The following is a 19,942-nucleotide window of genomic DNA, read 5'->3' as shown; positions in this document are numbered from 1 at the left end:
CAGATAAGGAAATCTGGATCTCCATGTCTTAAGTCAGTGATCCCCAACCAGTGGCTCAGGGGCAACATGTTGTTCCCCAACCCCTTGGGTGTTGCTCTCAGTGCCCCCAAACCAGGGAGTTATTTTTGAATTTCTGACTTGGGGGCAAGTTTTGGTTGAATAAAAACAAGATTTCCTACCAAATAAAGCCCCTGTAAGCTGATAGGGTGCATAGATGCCCCTAATAGCCAATCACAGCCCTTATTTGGCTCCTCCATGAACTTTTATGGTGCTTGTGTTGCTCCCCAAGTCTTTTTAAATTTGACTATGGCTCACAAGTAAGAAAGGTTGGGGACCCCTGCCTTAAGTCTACTGAAAAATCATTTAAACATTAATTAAACCCAATTATTTTGCCTCACATAAAGGTTAATTATATCCTTGTTGGGATCAAGAACAAGGAACTGTTTTACTGTTAAAAATTGTAATTATTAAATTAAAATAGAGTCTGTAGGAGAAAGCCTTCCCATAATTTGGAGCATTTTGGATAATGGCTTTCCCATCTACATTTCTAAAATTCTGTTTAACCCTTACTGTACCTTCCTTTGGATCATTCTCAGCAGTGTTCTGGTTCCCAGTCAGTCCATAGCAGAGTGTTCCAAAAGGGCATTGGTGAAGATTGGTTCTATCAGGGGTCTCCGGCTTACTAAAGAGACTTTACTTTACGCAGTCCTAACAGAATGTAAAAAGAGTTTCCCTATATCAGACTGCCAGGGTTTCTAATAATTTACAGATACAGCTCTAAATCAGCTGTAGTTAATGGTTACCTACTGTATGTTGTATCATGACCTATAGCTATAGCCCAGAAATGTAGTTTTTATGACTATTGATGAGTGAATCTGTCCCGTTTCACTGCACCATAAAATTCGCGAAATGGCAAGAAAATTAGCGAAACAGCGGAAAATTCAAGAAACGCAGTTGTCGCATGATATTTTTTGTTGCCTGCATCTTTTTTGTCGCCCGTGTCTTTTTTGTTGCCCGCATGGTGGGAATGTCAACAGGCCAGGGACATTGCTTGGAAAAACTTCTGCTCAGGGATCAAGGTTCCAAAACAGGGCCAGTCCCCGGGAAATGGGGACAAATAGTAACCCTACTTTATTAAAAATTATAATGACAATATTCTATTAATGCTTATCTTGCAGTTCTCTAAGATGTTCGGCTCTGTATTCAATGTTCAGATTGGTAAAGATTGGGTTTATGGGCACTGGAGAATTTTCAAAGAGACAAGCACACCAGACAGCCAGGAAGTCCCGTAAAACTTAGTCTTTCTTCAGGTTCATAAAACCTTTTCGCGAAAAGGCTGTCTGGTGTGCTTTGCTAGCCTCTTTGAAAATTCTTGATTGATCTCCTCAGGCTACGGGTTCTATCAGGGGTCTCCGGCTTACTAAAGAGACTTTACTTTACGCAGTCCTAACAGAATGTAAAAAGAGTTTCCCTATATCAGACTGCCAGGGTTTCTAATAATTTACAGATACAGCTCTAAATCAACTGTAGTTAATGGTTACCTACTGTATGTTGTATCATGACCTATAGCTATAGCCCAGAAATGTAGTTTTTATGACTATTGATGAGTGAATCTGTCCCGTTTCACTGCACCATAAAATTCGCGAAATGGCAAGAAAATTAGTGAAACAGCGGAAAATTCAAGAAACGCAGTTGTCGCGTGATATTTTTTGTTGCCTGCATCTTTTTTGTCGCCAGTGTCTTTTTTGTTGCCCGCATGGTGGGAATGTCAACAGGCCAGGGACATTGCTTGGAAAAACTTCTACTCAGGGATCAAGGTTCCAAAACAGGAGCAGTCCCCGGGAAATGGGGACAAATAGTAACCCTACTTTATTAAAAATTATAATGACAATATTCTATTAATGCTTATCTTGCAGTTCTCTAAGATGTTCGGCTCTGTATTCAATGTTCAGATTGGTACAGAGTGGGTTTATGGGCACTGGAGAATTTTCAAAGAGGCAAGCACACCAGACAGCCAGGAAGTCCCGTAAAACTTAGTCTTTATTCAGGTTCATAAAACCTTTTCGCGAAAAGGCTGTCTGGTGTGCTTTGCTAGCCTCTTTGAAAATTCTTGATTGATCTCCTCAGGCTACGGGTTCGGGGCACCCGGACCACACAGAGACTGCGGTGAGTTATACCATTCATTAGAAGCTGCAGCTAGATGCACTCAGCGATAGACCCGGGGTATTTACACCCAGGTCAATGTAACTTCTAGGTATTGCATTGTGGCTAATACATTCATTACTTAATTATATGTTTAATCTTTTGATTAGTATGTGGGTGCAGTGTATGTACACTCTTGCCTGATATGCTTGTTTGTTTATTTACTTATTTATTTACTTTTTTATCAACTGAGCCAATCAGCTAGCTATTAGGAAGGTTTTGCTAGGGCAAATGGTTGAACTTAATGGATGAGGAGGTGCTACTATGGTACAAATTCACAAATCCTTTTACTGAAAAGCAAGGAGGTACCTATAGAGCAAAAGGACCCTGCAACCTCTGGGGGGGGGCAAGAACTATAGGGGGCCCTGTGGGACTGCAGTATAGGTTTAGGTAAATTGTTTTAACATAAGTTTATACATAATATATGCAATTTATGGAACTTTGCTCTATACCAGGGGTCCTCAACCACCGGGCAGGGGACCAGTGCCGGGCCATGGGCTGTGCTGAACCGGGCCACCTCTGGTCCCAATTACCTGTTATGTCAACCTCTTACCTGTATACACAGCCATGGCAACAGCAATGTGAAGCCCTCGAAGCTTTCTACTGATTGCAATAAGGGTCAAAGTACTAAGCGTCATCCCCTGATGCTAAAATACTTGTGGGGATGCCAACACTTAGGTGGGAGTAAGAAAATCAAGGGGGCTGGGTGCATATAGTTGCAGGGAAACAAGCTCAGGACCCCCACTGATTTTGTATTATGGTGAGCTGTATTATATTTTATAATGTAATAATAATAATAATAATAAAGTTAAGCACATAATATAAAATGTAATAATTACATTTACATCATATATGTAATAATTCAATGATATAATATGTACTAGTTGCAAAAAAGGTTGGGGACCACTGCTCTATACGGTCTGTCCCCACATTCCTCATTGATGGTGGCCCTGTGGAAACTCTATTACATAATAATCTAAGAGTAACTATGTTTCCTATTTATTTTGATGGCTACTACAAAAAGAGCGGGCATGTTGGTTACTATGGAAACATCGCACTAAATGCTATCAAAGCTTTTTTCAGTACCTCTGCAGTAACACTAGATGTCCCCAGTGAACGTAATCTCGTTATACACGAGGCAGAAATCCGTCAAAACTGTTAGCAAATGTAAATCCTTAAAACTAATCAAGGTAAAGTTGACCAGAACACTCTTCTAAGCACTGTTATAATTTGCTATTTTTTTTCTCAATTTCAAGATACAAGCAAATTTATACAGGTAAAGGACCAGAATGCTCGGGACCGTTTAAGGGGTCATTCTGTAATTTTAATCACCATACTTTGAGTCTACTAAAAATCATTTAATAAACCAAACAGGATTGTTTTTCCCCAATAAGAATCAATTATATCTTAGTTTGAAATAAGAACGAGGGAATCATTTAAACCCAATAGGGCTGTTCTGCCCCCAATAAGGGGTAATTATATCTTAGTTGGGATCAAGTACAGGTACTGTTTTATTATTACAGAGAAAAGGGAATCATTTAACCATGAAATAAACCCAATAGGGCTGTTCTGCCCCAATAAGGGGTAATTATATCTTAGTTGGGATCAAGTACAGGTACTGTTTTATTATTACAGAGAAAATGGAATCATTTAACCATTAAATAAACCCAATAGGGCTGTTCTGCCCCAATAAGGGGTAATTATATCTTAGTTGGGATCAAGTACAGGTACTGTTTTATTATTACAGAGAAAAGGGAATCATTTAACCATTAAATAAACCCAATAGGGCTGTTCTGCCCCCAATAAGGGGTAATTATATCTTAGTTGGGATCAAGTACAGGTACTGTTTTATTATTACAGAGAAAAGGGAATCATTTAACCATTAAATAAACCCAATAGGGCTGTTCTGCCCCCAATAAGGGGTAATTATATCTTAGTTGGGATCAAGTACAGGTACTGTTTTATTATTACAGAGAAAAGGGAATCATTTAACCATTAAATAAACCCAATAGGGCTGTTCTGCCCCCAATAAGGGGTAATTATATCTTAGTTGGGATCAAGTACAGGTACTGTTTTATTATTACAGAGAAAAGGGAATCATTTAACCATTAAATAAACCCAATAGGGCTGTTCTGCCCCCAATAAGGGGTAATTATATCTCAGTTGGGATCAAGTACAGGTACTGTTTTATTATTACAGAGAAAAGGGAATCATTTAACCATGAAATAAACCCAATAGGACTGTTCTGCCCCCAATAAGGGGTAATTATATCTTAGTTTGGAATAAGCACAAGGTAATGTTTTATTATAAGAGAAAAAAATAAATCATGGAGTCTATGAGAGAGGGCCTGTATTCCAGAGCTTTCTGGGTAATGGATTTCCAGATAATGGATCCCATGCCTGTATAACTAATATAATGAAACAGAAACAACCTAATCAGTGATTATATATAATTAGTAACAAACTAACCCTCTCTGTTTAAAGGAAAAGTAACACTAAAAATTTTTAAGTAAAAAATCTATTCTACCATGCTCCAGTAATTGCCCTATCCTGCACATTATTAAGTATTTTGAATGCTTTATTAGAAAATACCTGCTAAAACTTGGCTTCTGGCCATTTGAAATAGGGCGATACGGCGATGCAGAAGCAGAATCCCCTATGCGACGATCGATTGATCAATCCTAGCCTTCTTTCTGTATAGGAAGGAGTCGCGCTAGGATCGATCAATCGGTCGTCGCATAGTGGATTCTGTTAGGAAAGAAGAATAAACCATTTAAGGTTTTATTAATTCGACAATTAACAGCAAATTTGTATTGGAAATTACATTTGTACAGTACAGTATAGGACCCATTATCCAGAATGCTCGGGACCAAGGGTATTCCGGATAAGGGGTCTTTCCGTAATTTGGATCTCAATACCTTAAGTCTACTAAAAAATCAATAAAACATTAATTAAACCCAATAGGATTGTTTTGCATCCAATAAGGATTAATTATATCTTAGTTGGGATCAATTACAAGGTTCTGTTTTATTTCTACATAGAAAAAGGAAATCAGTTTTAAAATTCTGAATTATTTGATTAAAATGGAGTCTATGGGAGATGGGCATTCCGTAATTCGGAGCTTTCTGGATAACGGGTTTCCGGATAAGGGGTCCGATACCTGTACTGTGTTTCATAAGGCTGACTTTCACTTTTCTAAGATACAATATTGGATTCTACGTGTGTCAGTTACAAAAGTCTATGGGGCAGATTTACTAATCCACAAACGGACAGAAAGCGTCCAAATGCGTTTTTTTCGTAATGTTTGGTATTTTTGCAACTTTTCTGGCGCCGTCGCGACTTTTTCGTATGTTCCGCGACTTTTTTGTCGCCATCGCAACTTTTTCGTATATTTTCGCCGTTGCGAAAAAATCAGATTGTTTTTTCCGCCATTTACTATTGCTCAATACGAAAAAATCGCGCCGGCGACTAAATAGTCGCGCAAAATACGATAAAGTCGTGCCGACGACGGAAAAGTCGCGACAAATACGAAAAATCGCGACAGCGACGAAAAGGTTGCACAATTTTCGTTTCCAATACGATTTTTTCCCTTTTGGGATTCGGATTGGCTCACAAACCACTACTTGTGATAAAATCAATCAGTTTATTTATGTTTCATAATCATTAATTATTAAAAACCACAGTGACATATAGTTCATACATCACAAATAAAAAATAAAGTGCGTATTCTCAATTTTTCACATTAAATAAAAAGAGGTATTTACAGAATCAATCAATACTAGAACCAATTAAAAAATAGAGCGAGGGATATTTTATTGACATCAATTGGGAATAATACGGTCAATAGATTACTCAATCAATTAGAATCAGGTTCTTAATTCATTATATAAAAGAGAATAAATATCTACCATACATTCAATTAAAAAAGGGAGAGGGTTCTCTAAGTGTACAAATATATATACACAACAGTAAGAAAACAAAACCAAAAAAGTTCCTTTTCAAAATGGCGGCTGCAAGCACTAGAACATTTAGCAACAAGCTTGTCACACCTTGTCACTTTTGGTTAAAAATGTCCTTGTTCGCTGTCTTTTTGCAAAGCAGCTTTGTTTAATATGTACATTCCTGTTCTAGCTGCGAGACAAAGCACAGATGTTATGGTACAAAGGTATGGATGTCATGGCAACTCCACAGGTCAGTTGGACCTCAACTCCAGGAGGGGGTTGGAATGTGAAGTTCTGCAGTAACTTTGTGAAGAACAAGAAGAGTTCCATCTTGGCCAATGTCTCTCCGGCACAGCTCCTTCGACCTAAGTGGGAAAGGCCGTAAGTCTATAGTAAAAATGGTATTTACATGATCCTACAATCAGTGGCAAGTAAGGTTTCACTTTACCCGTTTTTATAAAAGCATGTGAAACTGTTTTTGTGTAACTGGTTTTGCTCGTGCCATGTTTCTTTCTCTAATTCTCTAATGTCTAATGTCTCTTGGCCAAAATGCCTCTTACCACCAAGGAGGTCTACAAGTACTTTTTGTGCAACAAATAGTTCCCCCGCTTGCTATGGCCCTGCATATCATAGGCCCCATAAATATATTAACACATACTGTATCATTCATTTGGAAATGGAACAAAACTTTTCATGGACTGACTTTATCCAAGAGAAGGTCTACAACTACTTTTTGTAGTTCATTCCAAGAGCCTCAAAAAGTGCAAGTGGAAAATGCAAAAATAAGGCACTTTATACCTCAAACATTTTCTCCACCATGTTTAATAATACAGTCCTTTCTGTCTGTGCTCACTGTACTACACCACACATTTCAATTATCCCATTCACTTGATTCTTGCCATTCTTCCACACATATTCTTTTTAACTATTCTATCCTAGATCCTAGATCAGACTCCAAAATTTGATCATATAAATCCCATATGTTCTCTAACCCAAAGCTTCCCCCTTTTTCATTCTATGTTCTAGTCCAGTTATCCCCAACCATAAGCAGGTGTTTATTTTTGAATTCCTGGCATGGGGGTAAGTTTTGGTTGCATAAAAACCAGGTGTACTGCCAAACAGAGGCTTCTGTAGGCTGCCAGTCCACATAGGGGCTACCAAATAGCCAATAACAGCCCTTATTTGGTACCCCTGGAGGCTTTTTTATGCTTGTGTTGCTCCCCAACTCATTTTACATTTGAATGTGGCTCATGGGTTAAAAAGGTTGGGGACCCCAGTTCTATTCTAGCTATCAAGTCATTCTATCCCATTTTATCTTGCACATTTTCACCATTCTATACTGCTGATTATGACCAATCTCCAACACATTGTTACAATTCTATGCTACAAAGAGTAAAACAATTTTATACAAGTATGGGTTCCAAACATTACAGATAATAGATTCCATAGATGCACCTCCAGTAACAGAATGGCATTTAATTGATATAAATATTATTATATATTTCATCTATAGATGTTACAGAGATGCATCTAGTATTTTGATAGATATTAATTAGTCACAGTACCTGCTGAGAAGGGAAGGAAGGCCTCATTCTTTACAAACTTTCCTTCTGAGTCAAGGAAATGTTCCGGGTAAAACTCTTCTGGCTTCTTGAAATAGGCTTTATCTCGCAGAACAGATGTTAACATAGGAATCACTTGGGTTCCCTAAAAATGTGTGAAAATGTATGAGACGAAGGCTTGGAAAAGAAAATGAAGAGATTGCTGTGAATCCTACAGAAATATGTTGTGAGGGCTGATGATAGGGGATATACATTTCCTGTCCATCAGGGAACATGGAGGAGCAATCTTTAAACAAACAAAACAACCTGGCTGGCTGCTTGGGAAAAAATAAACTTTATTCAAACAAAGACCAATGTTTCCAACAATAAGGGGCTGAATTATCAGATTTTTTTCAGTGATTCGAACCATTTTTGCTTGGAAATTAAATCAATTAGAACTTGCAGTGGTTTCCCCCTTTTCATTTTTATAACTTTAAATATATATTGTTGCAACAGTGTGGAATAAACCATTGAGCAATGAACAATGGAATGGCATGAGAAACTTATTAAACTCATTAGACGTCTTGGCCTAGTCCACCTGTTGAGGCCTCCTTAGCATTACCATGAACATCACAGCTAGAAAGTCATTTAGGCTGCACCACCCCACACTCTACAAGTAGCACCACCCCAATGTTCAGTAACCTATGCTTTAGTATGCATCTATAAGAGAAGAAAATGGATGCCACAAGTTTTGAGATGCATCTTAAAAAGTATTTGTGACTTTCTTACTGATATAAATGGAGCCTTTCCTAGCACCATTTCCCTGATGGAGCTACCATCACAAAGAACTTAACATGGCAGTAGTTATCTCCTTCTGGCTTATGACATGGCTGGTCTTAAAGACTGGCAAGTAGTGATGAGCGGTTTTTTTTTGCCAGGCATGGATTTGCAGCGAAAATGGGCGCGGTCACATCAAAATAGGTGCGGTAGTGAAAAAAATAGGCATAGTCGCGTCAAAAAAAAGGCGTGGACGGTGTGACTTGGGGGAATATTGGGGTAACGGGACTTCTAATTGACATAGCTGAGATAACAATGAGCAACTATAGAATGTACCTTTGGTATAAAGTAGCCCCTGAATGTGACATCCTGAGTTGTCTCGTGGGGAACATTGTTAGGCGCGATGTTGGCAAATCTCTGAATCTCATGGATAACGGCATCAGTATAGGGCATTAGTTTCCGGTGCTCAAGCCGAGGTTCTGCTGATCCAATCACTCTGTCAATTTCTTCCTGGATTTTTTCTGGAGAAAAATAAATGTAAAGACGAAGAAGCCTTTAATATGATTCTGTTGTCTTAATAGTGCTTCTTAAACTTCTCTGGTCAGTTCTTTTACTCAGTGTGACAGGAATGAATGAAACTGGTCTGAGAAGCATCTAGAAGCATTTGCCACATCAATGAGATTTTGCCTTTCTGCCTGCCCAGCCATACCAAATGCTGAACAGTAGGTGTTGCTCAGGTTACATTTCATGATATTATCAGGGCCAGAAATAGGGGTAGGGGTACCTCTAGTCCAGGTCGCCTTAGCCCGCCCCTGAGTATAACAACTGCTAATATCATGAAATATAAAAGTTATTACAGAATGCATTTAATGGCACAGTAAAATGATAAACCATGCCAGCTACAAGCTGAGATAGTAAAACTTGCACTAATGCTAGAAGGAAAAACAAAACAATAATTTGTTTACAATGCTCCTTATTTCCAAACCCCAAGCAAAAGATAAACAAAAAATAGTAAAGTAAAAACAAGCCATGGCAGTGGATACCATCAGAACCATCTTTTTACTAAACCACCTCACTTTCTCCAGAAAAGAAAATGATTGGTTAAGATCACTATGGCCAAAGAATATCATACTGCCCAAGGCATCATTCATGAAACTGGAAATGTTTATATCCTGGTCCATCCCTACCTTAAGCCAATTATATTAAGATATTATATATCTGTAGCCCAGGAGACACAAGGAAAGTGTCAACTTCCAAGGGTTTCAGAAGAGCAATATAGATAATAATTTCACACTTCCTGACTCTCCACACAAGAGGGGCCTGGATGAGATCTTGAACAAGCAGAATACCCAAGGCTATTGTGATACTAATATCTACAGTTAGTATTAGTGTTTGTATATATAGTTTATGTATGTGAGTGTATAGATAGGTAGGTGTGGGTTGTGTGTGCTGGGTTTACTTGGATGGGTTGAACATGATGGACTCTGGTCTTTTTTCAACCCTATGTAACTATGTAACACAAGGTAATCATTTACCTTATATATTATACAGAAAAAGTCACATTCCTCAACCTCACGAGGTCCACCAGTAGATACAAATGTGACAAAAACAAAACATTCCTACACGTTGGATACTTACTCTGGATTTCTGGATATTTCATCATTAACAGGAGGCCCCACCGAAGAGTGGTAGAAGTCGTCTCCATTCCGGCGGCAAATAAATTGGCTACAAGGACTGTCAGGTTTTGGTTGTGAAAAAACTTTTTAGAAGAAAGTTTCTCCTGAAATTGCAAGTTGAAGTTCAAGTTGATATTGTCTTCATTACAGATTAAGAAGGCACAATGTATACAGGCTTCTGGCACACAGGGGGCTTTGCTTGCCTGTACTGACTAGAGTTGAACAATAAGGGATTGCTTCTAGATCAGTGGTTCTCAACCTTCCTAATGCCGCAACCCTTTAATACAGTTCCTCATGTTGTGGTGACCCCCAACCATAAAATTATTCCTGAAATATGTGTTTTCCAATGGTCTTAGGCGACCCCTGGGAAAGGGTTGTTCAACCCCCAAAGGGGTCCCATCCCAAAGGTTGAGAACCACTGTTTTAAATGATTAAACAACCTTTATGCTTTGTTGTAAAGATGCTTCTACTTGAAACAGTCATAGAATCATATTCTCCATATCCAGCCTGCCCCAGGCCTATCAAATCCCCAACCTTGCCATTGTATGGTTACAATAATGCTACTTTATTTAAATAATGTTGGATATCCAAACAAATACAAAACTTTAAAAAGTAAGAAAAAAAATGAGATAACTTTAAAGGTAAAGTTAAGGCTTAATTCTGCAGAGCCATATTGTTGTTTGTTTGACTGACAGCTCCAACAATTAGAACTGCAGGAAGTGAAAAGGAACTTCCTTAAAGATGGCAACTTGTGATGTACATATAGACAAAATTCTGACCCACACTCGAGTCTAACCAACTTACTACCTACCCTGAACCCTACTCGGCATGCAAGCCGTCACCGACTGATGCCATGTATAAATAGTGACAGCAGGCGGAGGAAGTTGGGTATAATGACTTTGTGGGTGGGGTGGCCCAAAGGCAGAGTTCATCTCACAACCTGCTAAGAATGGGCCAACCCAAATCCATCTGACCCATGATTTTCGAGCCGGCCCATACATCACTTGTAGTGATGAGCGAATTTTTTTGCCAGGCATAGATTTGCAGCGAATTTCCGCATTGCGCCATTGTCAAATTGTTTTGCGAAAATCCGCCGCATCAAAATAGACGGCACGGCAAAATGGGCATGGTCGCATCAAAATAGACGCGGCCACATCAAAAATAGGTGCGGATAGGTAAAAAAAATAGCCGTGGTCATGTCAAAATAGATGTTCACGACAAAAACTTAGTGCGCCAAACGTGTTTTGCAGATTTTTCGCCGTTTAACAAATTTTTCTCACGTTTCGTTAATTTTTGCCCGAAATGGGACAGATTCGCTCATCACTAATCACTTTTGGCAACACATGACCAACTAGAAAGAGGAATAAAGTGTTTAGCAGTGAATTTATCGTTACCTCTTGTTGCTTGACAAGAAACGCATCAATGAGATCCCTCTGGTCATTTACGTCCAGTACTTTTCTGTGTTCCGTAAATGTCTTGTTAAGAAACTTGTAGACTTTTGCTATGTTTTTAAAAACAGTTTTGTGATCTCCGGGAATCCATCGCATAACAGACGGGTATATGTTATACAGCTTGAAGAAACAATAAAAATGTGATTATATAACAGAAGACTTACAAATCATCTCACCAGTACAATATGAATTAAGGAGAATAAAGCAGAATAAAAAAACATTTTATTACATAGTCTAAATCATAGCATTGTCGGATGGTACAACTATAGGAATTCCTACCTAGTATATATATTCCCCTTGAAAGAAAATTATGACCAAAAAATCTAAAATTCATACATTTTCAAATTTGAGTCACGCACAAACAACACAAGTGCACTGAAATAGAATTCCACACATCGTTTTCAATAAGTCTGACAAATTTCAAATTCATCTCCAAAATTCAAATTGAAAAATAGCTTGAATTTTGCTAATGCAACTGCCATTGACTTCTACATGAACAAGCCTGAACTTAGATGCCTTATTTTTATATCTGAGTTTGAGGTTTTTGCACTAAATAAATCTTGGAAATGTGAGTTTCGGAAAAAATGGATTCCCAATTTTTGCTCCAACCAAAATTTCACTGAGATTGAAATAATGTTGATGGGTATAGATTGCTTTTCAAATAACAAATTTCAATAACTTTTGGCTACTTTGATAATGTTTCTAATAAATAATCGCACAATACATGGGATTCAAAGATGCATGGAATACTATAACTTACCCTGGCCATGAAACCACCTCCAATCCTGATATTTTGATTGACTACTTTGACAAGTTTCAGCAGCGTTGGATCCTTATAATCAAAGCGATCCCCAAGGAGTATGGTCACAATGATGTTGGCTACGGCAGAATTCAGTATCAAGGTGTTATCAAACGGCTTCCCTAAGGGAAAAGAGGAGAAAATATCATCATCATGTGTACATGTAATAGCTGCTGTTATTCCAGGATATACTCCAAGAGACTATAAACAATATATCCCAAGCATAGACCTTTTTATCCTAAAATCTGGGCGTGGCATTTGTGGTGGTAAAATGTTTTGAAAGGTTTGAGGGGTTATTGGAACACTTTTTAAATTTCTATACACTAGGGGGCAGATTTACTAATCCACGAACGGACCAAAAGTGTCCGAACGTGTTTTTTCGTAATGATCGATATTTTTGCGACTTTTTCGTTGCCGCCGCGACTTTTTCGTATGTCCCGCGATTTTTTCATCGCCATTACGACATATGTATCGTATATTTGGTTTTTCCGCCGTTTACAATTGCTCAATACGAAAAAATCGCGACGGTGGTGAAAAAGTTGCGCGAAATACGATAAAGTTGTGACGGCGACTAAAAAATTTTGCAAAATACGAAAAAAAACGCGACGGCGACGAAAAAGTCGCAAAATTTTCGTTTCCAATCCGATTTTTTCCCATTCGGGATTCGTGGATTAGTAAATGTGCCCCTATAAGTTTGTCAGTATGGTTTCACACACAAAAAATCATTACTAGTGATGAGCGAATCTGTCCCGTTTCGCTTCTCCGTAAAATTCGCGAACGCGCCCAATTTTGCCACGAGCGCGCCTTTTTGACAAGGCCACGTCCAATTTTGCTGAGCCCACGCCCAATTTTGACGTGACCAATTTGACGTGACCGTGACTTTTTCTGATGTGTGACAAATTTTTCCATGGCGAATTTTCACTAAAGTTTCACTAAATTTTCACTAAAGTAATTTGCCAATGGCGAAATGTGGACAATTCGCTACAAATTCATGCCCGGTGAAAAAATTTGCTCATCACTAATCATTACAAACTGCAAGGGTATACAGTTGTGCAAAACCAACATAAATGCTGGTTATTTACAAACAGGGATGATTCTAGCTGAAACGCCGCCTGAGGCGACTCTTGCAATGCTGCCCCTCCCCCTTGCTTACCTTTACAGCGCCGGAGGGGGTCTAGGGGGAGTGGAATTGCTAGTACAGGTAGCACCCCCGTACTACAAGAGCCAAATTGCTGATATATAAAATGGAAATTCAGCTCTTAACGTTACTAAGAATGACTTTTTGCTGCCCCCGGTAACAAGCAGGGCACTGCTGCCTGAGGCGAGGATCTCAACTCTCAAAGAGCTTTTGCAACTCTAGACAGTGCCAGTCAGTACTAGTGATGAGCGAATCTGTTCCGTTTCGCTTCGCCAAAAAATTCGCGAATCTTTAAAAAGATCTGCGAAACGGCGAAAATGTCGTGCGACAAAAAAAATTTGTCGCCCGCGGCTATTATTTTGTCGCGCGGCTATTGTTTCGTCGCCCGCGGCTATTATTTTGTCGCGCGGCTATTGTTTCGTCGCCCGCGGCTATTATTTTGTTGCGCGGCTATTGTGTCGTCGCACGCAGCTATTATTTCGTCGCGCAGCTATTATTTCGTCGCGCGGCTATTATTTTGTCGCGCGGCTATTCTTTTGACGCGCGCGACAATTCTTTTTTGACGCTGGCGACAATTTTTGGACGTGCAGCGAATTTTTCCGCGGCGAATTTTTTCATCCGTTTCGCGAAACAATCCGCCAATGGCGAAACGCGGAAATTCGCCTCGAATCCATGCCTGGCGAAACATTTCGCCCATTACTAGTCAGTACCCACTAAAGCTAATGAAATGCCTTCTTGTATTACAAAGGACATTGACACGGAAGATAACTCGTGACTTCTGGAAAGTTTTATATCTCATTACACACGTGCCGCCATATTGATTTGCTTCCTTGCCCACTTTGTCTGTCTCTGCCGTTGCTTCTTTCTTAACTCTTTTATTGGTCAATGGGCAGTGTATATGGCCACTGCAGCCACTTTAGGGTACAGTTTGGTACCAACCTTTTTTAAATATAAATTATCTATATTATCTGCCAAAATATATATTTATATGTACTCGCTCACCATTATAGGACTTAAATATTTCCACTAAAGAATCACTTTCTTCACAGATCTTGTCTTCTATAGTTTTCTTCCCCATCCCAAAGTCTCTTAGTGTAGAAAGAGTGAATCTTCTCATCACTTTCCAGTTCTCTCCATGAGCAAAAACAATACCTGAGAAGAAAAACATCTGTTTGTAAAAGCGCTATTACACAAAGCATCACTATTGCACTGAACCGGCTCAGCCATAAGGTAACATTAAGTTCTATTCCATAATATTCCATAATACTATCATAATTCCATACTATTTTAATAGATGTGGACCTTATGATAAGAGGTCATGTACATTTGGTACGTCAGTGCTCAGTGTAGGCTTACTATTAACTACTTGTTACTCTTGTTGATTCCAAGTCCAATGAGTCCCAACACTTGCTGGATATGAGGAGCCTTCTGTGAAGAATTATGATGCAAAATACTAAACTATTGTCACAAACAGATATGGTTACCATGTCCTTTAGTGATATCTTCAAAAACGGGAATTCTGGCCCTCTCTGAAAACTCCTCGGCATGGTTGATAAGAGCATCTCTCACTGTGTCAGCGCCACAAAGCACAACTGTCTTCCTCAGGCCAAGTTGAACGCTGAATACTGAGCCGTACGTCTTAGCCAGCTTTAATGGAAGCATTAATGGAAAACTGTCATCTAAATAATAGATAAATACTTTACTCACATCTATAGTTATCCATAGGAACCAATCAGATATCTCCTTGTATGTTTTAACAAGAGGAACAAGTGATTCAGAGAGTAGAGAGCTAAAGCTGGCCATACACAGGCGATGTCGCCAAGCGAGCGGCTCTTCACCCGATATCCCCACCTACGGGTGGGCGATATCGGGTAGCAAGTACCTTAAAAAAAAAATAATCCGATCGTTTGGCCCTGGGGCCAAACGATCGGATTACATTTGTGGCCATGGGGCAGTTGGTTCGGGGACCGCATCAACGAGTCGATGCGGTCCCCGATCCGACTGGATTTTCTAACCTGGGTGATTGATATCTGGGCAATTTCAGGACAGATATCGGTCGGCCAGGCCCCTCGGTTCTGCCCCTACACGGGCCGATAAGCTGCCGAATCTGTCCAAGGGACCCATATCGGCAGCTATAATCGGGCCGTGTATGGGGACCTTTACTGTGGCCTACTGAGAAGATTTATTTGGGATTGTTGGGGTGTTTTTTCAAGTTCCTTGGCCTTGAGTTGGCTTTGCACGTCTTATCCTGAATATGAAATTATACAACATGGTTTAGGCCTGTGTAATAATACTGTGTGGACAAACACAAAGAGAATTGGTGGAAGGGTGCTATGCATTAAAAAGAAAAAGAATGGGATGTAGGTCAGGGAATCTGTCTGGGTTTGAAGCAGCTGCTGAAATAGAGAATTTAGAAGAACCTGATTCTAAGAGACCATCACCTGTCCCTAAAATCAGTGAAAGAACGGGTTATTTAACAGTGAACTAAAAGACAAACCTCTTTTAGGAATTTTTATTTCAAGGTGAAATCAAGTGACCGGTGCAAGAGAAGTTGTTGAAACTATTGTGAGAATAAATTCAATTTCCCCTTTGAGAAAGAATACGGTGAAGGACTGTTATTTTTATTTTAGCCTGAAAAACGTTGCACTAGTGATAGCGATGTTTCCATTCTTTTGGCCCTAATTCCATTAGTTTAGTCCAACTGGCAATTTTGACTTATGAATTCTGTTAGCACGTCTGGCAGTGACTTATGGGAATAAGATACCAGCCAGTTCAGCAACTATTGCTTAATGGGCTGATTGAATTCAAATCATTGTTTTTGACCATAGAGATTTCTGACGCATCTAAAGGTCCACATACACGGGCCGATTATAGCTGCCGATATCAGTCCCTTGGACCAATTCGGCAGCTAATCAGCCCGTGTATGGGCAGAACCGAGCAGCCTGGCCGACTGATATCTGGCCTGAAATTGGCCAGATCTCGATCGGCCAGGTTAGAAAATCCAGTCGGATCGGGGACCGCATCGGCTCGTTGATGCGGTCCCCGAACCGACTGCCCCATGGCCGCAAATGTAATTCGATCGTTTGGCCCCAGGGTCAAACGATCGGATTTTTTTTTTTAAGCTACTTGCTACCCGATATCACCCACCCGTAGGTGGGTGATATCGGGTAGTGTATGGGGACCTTAACTCTGTGTATCCGCCCATTGGATTATCTCATTTGGGAGATGAACTCCTCAGTCCACAAGTATTGTTCTGCAAAATTGCTAATTGCTGAAACCAATATGTGCATTTTGTTTGAACTCTCTGCTATTCAGCCCACTATACTCTGCTGCATCAAGTTGAATTCATTTTTTATATTGAGTTATATGAACTTTATATGACTGGATTTAGTTATTATTATTATTAGGACTTATTGGTTGGTTGGAGCCACCAACAAGTGGAGCGGTAAAACACCCAGTTGGTGGATATAACACTGATCGTTGGTCAGAATCAGACCCTTATGACATTTGTATTATTTATTAGCATTCATTAGTGAGCCTTTTAGTCATTATTAATATTTTATTATGGAAATGTGCATGGTTTTGATACAAACAACTACAAGGAAAGATGGGGAGAGGATCATGGGAAAGGGGTGACAACACACAACTGCTTCCTGCTGTTACCTCCATAAATGTTAGATGGGGTTTCCTCATATTCATTATGTGCAGATTCCCAATGAGGGGTAATGGTTTGGGCCCAGGAGGGAAGTTCTGAGATTCTTTTTCCCCTCCATAGAAGACTTTATATAGGAAAATACAAACGACAACGGACAGAAGTACAGAGACCGGATCCATGGCAATTAGGCTTTAGTTATACCTGCAATTAGAAAGCAAATGACAAAATATGTTGTTTCATTTTAAAGACAAATGTTGGTACATATTTTGCTAATGATGTAGAGGAACTATTATTCTTAAGCTCTGTCTATCTATCTATCTATCTATCTATCATCTATTTATCTATATATATATATCCAAATACAGGTATCGGACCCCTTATCCGGAAACCCGTTATCCAGAAAGCTCCGAATTACGGAATGCCCGTCTCCCATAGACTCCATTTTAATCAAATAATTCAGAATTTTAAAACTGATTTGCTTTTTCTATGTAGAAATAAAACAGAACCTTGTAATTGATTCCAACTAAGATATATATAATCCTTATTGAATGCAAAACAATCCTATTGGGTTTAATTAATGTTTTATTGATTTTTTAGTAGACTTAAGGTATGAAGATCCAAATTACGGAAAGACCCCTTATCCGGAATACCCTTGGTCCCGAGCATTCTGGATAATGGGTCCTATACCTGTATATCCAATTCACAATTGATTGCTATATATGTATATATATAGCAATCAATTGTGAATTGATATATATATATATAATGGGTGAGTGCAGAGGATCTCTTGTTGTTGTTTCTATATATATATATATATATATATATATATACCATCCCATAGGAAGCACTCACGGTAGTATAAGATAAAAAAAACAGTTTATTCAAATATAATGTCTACGCGTTTCGATCCATATAGGATCGTCATCCTATATGGATCGAAACGCATAGACATTACATCCTATATGGATTGAAACGCGTATATTATGATTAAATAAACTGTTTTTTTTATCTTATACTACCGTGAGTGCTTCCTATGGGATGGTATGCAGTTTAATGGTTAGCACCCGGTTATGATCTGTCGTTTTGGTGAGTGCCGATGTTGGGACATTATATATGTATATATATATTCCTTAAGTGCATATGGCACTTAGTTTACCCAGAGTGCACTGTGTTATGTGCTGTAAGATTTGGTTAATAAAAACAAACCCACAAAGTAACTCAGTACCAACCTGCAGAAGGGGGAGAGCAAGGTGGGCTCAGTAGATGGAGCTGTAGAATCAGAGTGCTGCCCCTGCTCCAGCCTTGTGTTCTGCTCAGCGACTGTCTCTAGGTCCTTGTTTGCCCCAGTAACACAGGCAATGGATAGGGACCTGCTGTATCCTGTCTGTATTTATATGAGTTAGCCCCGCCCACATGGGATTTCCTTCTGTTACCTGATAAGGTGTTAAGAGAAAAATTCTGAAAAAAAAAAGAGTCTGGGCTAAAAGTTACAGGTCACGTTGCAGGTTTGCTATACATTAACCCACTAACCAAGGGCCCGTTAGGCCTGTGTCTGTATAGGCAACACTAGGGGGAAGAATGCAAGGAATGTCTGGCAGGTAAGTGAAGATAAGCACCTACAGTCCTGCCTACGGCTGCAGCCACAATAAATCGGATGTGAGTTTCCCATTGGGGCAGTGAGTTCATAGAGAACATACTGTGTATGGGGCTATTATTTGTGGCCCCCTCCAAGTGTATTAGCGGTTTCTGCCACTTGTTGCTGTCTCTTATTGTGGCCTCTGTCCCTCCAACCCCGGTGCCCCCAGATCCGCACACTCAGCACAGAGGCACTGACACACAGGACCTGGGACGGCACGTTTTTCTTCCTATACTTTATTTAATCTCTTGCAAACCAAAAAAGTGCCTCTTCCAAAAATAGTATTGTGAAATACAGGCATGGAATCCGTTATTCAAAACCCTTTATCTAGAAAGCTCCAAATTACAGGAAGGTCATCTCCCATAGACTCCATTTTAATCAAATAATACAAATTTTTAAAAATGATTTCCTTTTTCTCTGTAAAAATATAACAGTACCTGTACTTGATCCCAACTAAGATATAATTACCCCTTATTGGGGCATAACAGCCCTATTGGGTTTATTTCATGGTTAAATGATTCCCTTTTCTCTGTAATAATAAAACAGTACCTGTACTTGATTCCAACTAAGATATAATTACCCCTTATTGGGGCAGAACAGCCCTATTGGGTTTATTTCATGGTTAAATGATTCCCTTTTCTCTGTAATAATAAAACAGTACCTGTACCTGATCCCAACTAAGATATAATTACCCCTTATTGGGGCAGAACAGCCCTATTGGGTTTATTTCATGGTTAAATGATTCCCTTTTCTCTGTAATAATAAAACAGTACCTGTACTTGATCCCAACTAAGATATAATTACCCCTTATTGGGGGCAGAACAGCCCTATTGGGTTTATTTCATGGTTAAATGATTCCTTTTTCTCTGTAATAATAAAACAGTACCTGTACTTGATCCCAACTAAGATATAATTACCCCTTATTGGGGCAGAACAGCCCTATTGGGTTTATTTCATGGTTAAATGATTCCTTTTTCTCTGTAATAATAAAACAGTACCTGTACTTGATCCCAACTAAGATATAATTACCCCTTATTGGGGGCAGAACAGCCCTATTGGGTTTATTTCATGGTTAAATGATTCCTTTTTCTCTGTAATAATAAAACAGTACCTGTACTTGATCCCAA

General features: G+C 39.2%; 1 protein-coding gene across 1 annotated transcript; it reads right to left on the bottom strand.

The window, feature by feature from the left end:
* Positions 1-5,989: 5,989 nt before the first annotated feature.
* On the bottom strand, positions 5,990-18,583 carry LOC100491441 (cytochrome p450). The gene is made up of 10 exons (XM_002933573.5): positions 18,409-18,583; positions 17,188-17,380; positions 15,009-15,171; positions 14,527-14,676; positions 12,348-12,508; positions 11,531-11,707; positions 10,099-10,240; positions 8,797-8,981; positions 7,708-7,849; positions 5,990-6,507 (listed from the first exon to the last, which is right to left on the bottom strand). Exons 2-10 carry the CDS (start codon positions 17,356-17,358, stop codon positions 6,329-6,331), a joined length of 1,470 nt encoding a protein of 489 aa, XP_002933619.1. The 5' UTR covers positions 17,359-17,380; positions 18,409-18,583; the 3' UTR covers positions 5,990-6,328.
* Between the last annotated feature and the right edge of the window lie 1,359 nt (positions 18,584-19,942).

The sequence above is a fragment of the Xenopus tropicalis genome, chromosome 5, assembly GCF_000004195.4.
Source record: "Xenopus tropicalis strain Nigerian chromosome 5, UCB_Xtro_10.0, whole genome shotgun sequence".
Classification (NCBI taxonomy): domain Eukaryota; kingdom Metazoa; phylum Chordata; class Amphibia; order Anura; family Pipidae; genus Xenopus; species Xenopus tropicalis.
Note: the sequence above shows the minus strand (reverse complement) of the source record. Positions and strands in the feature narration are given on the sequence as shown.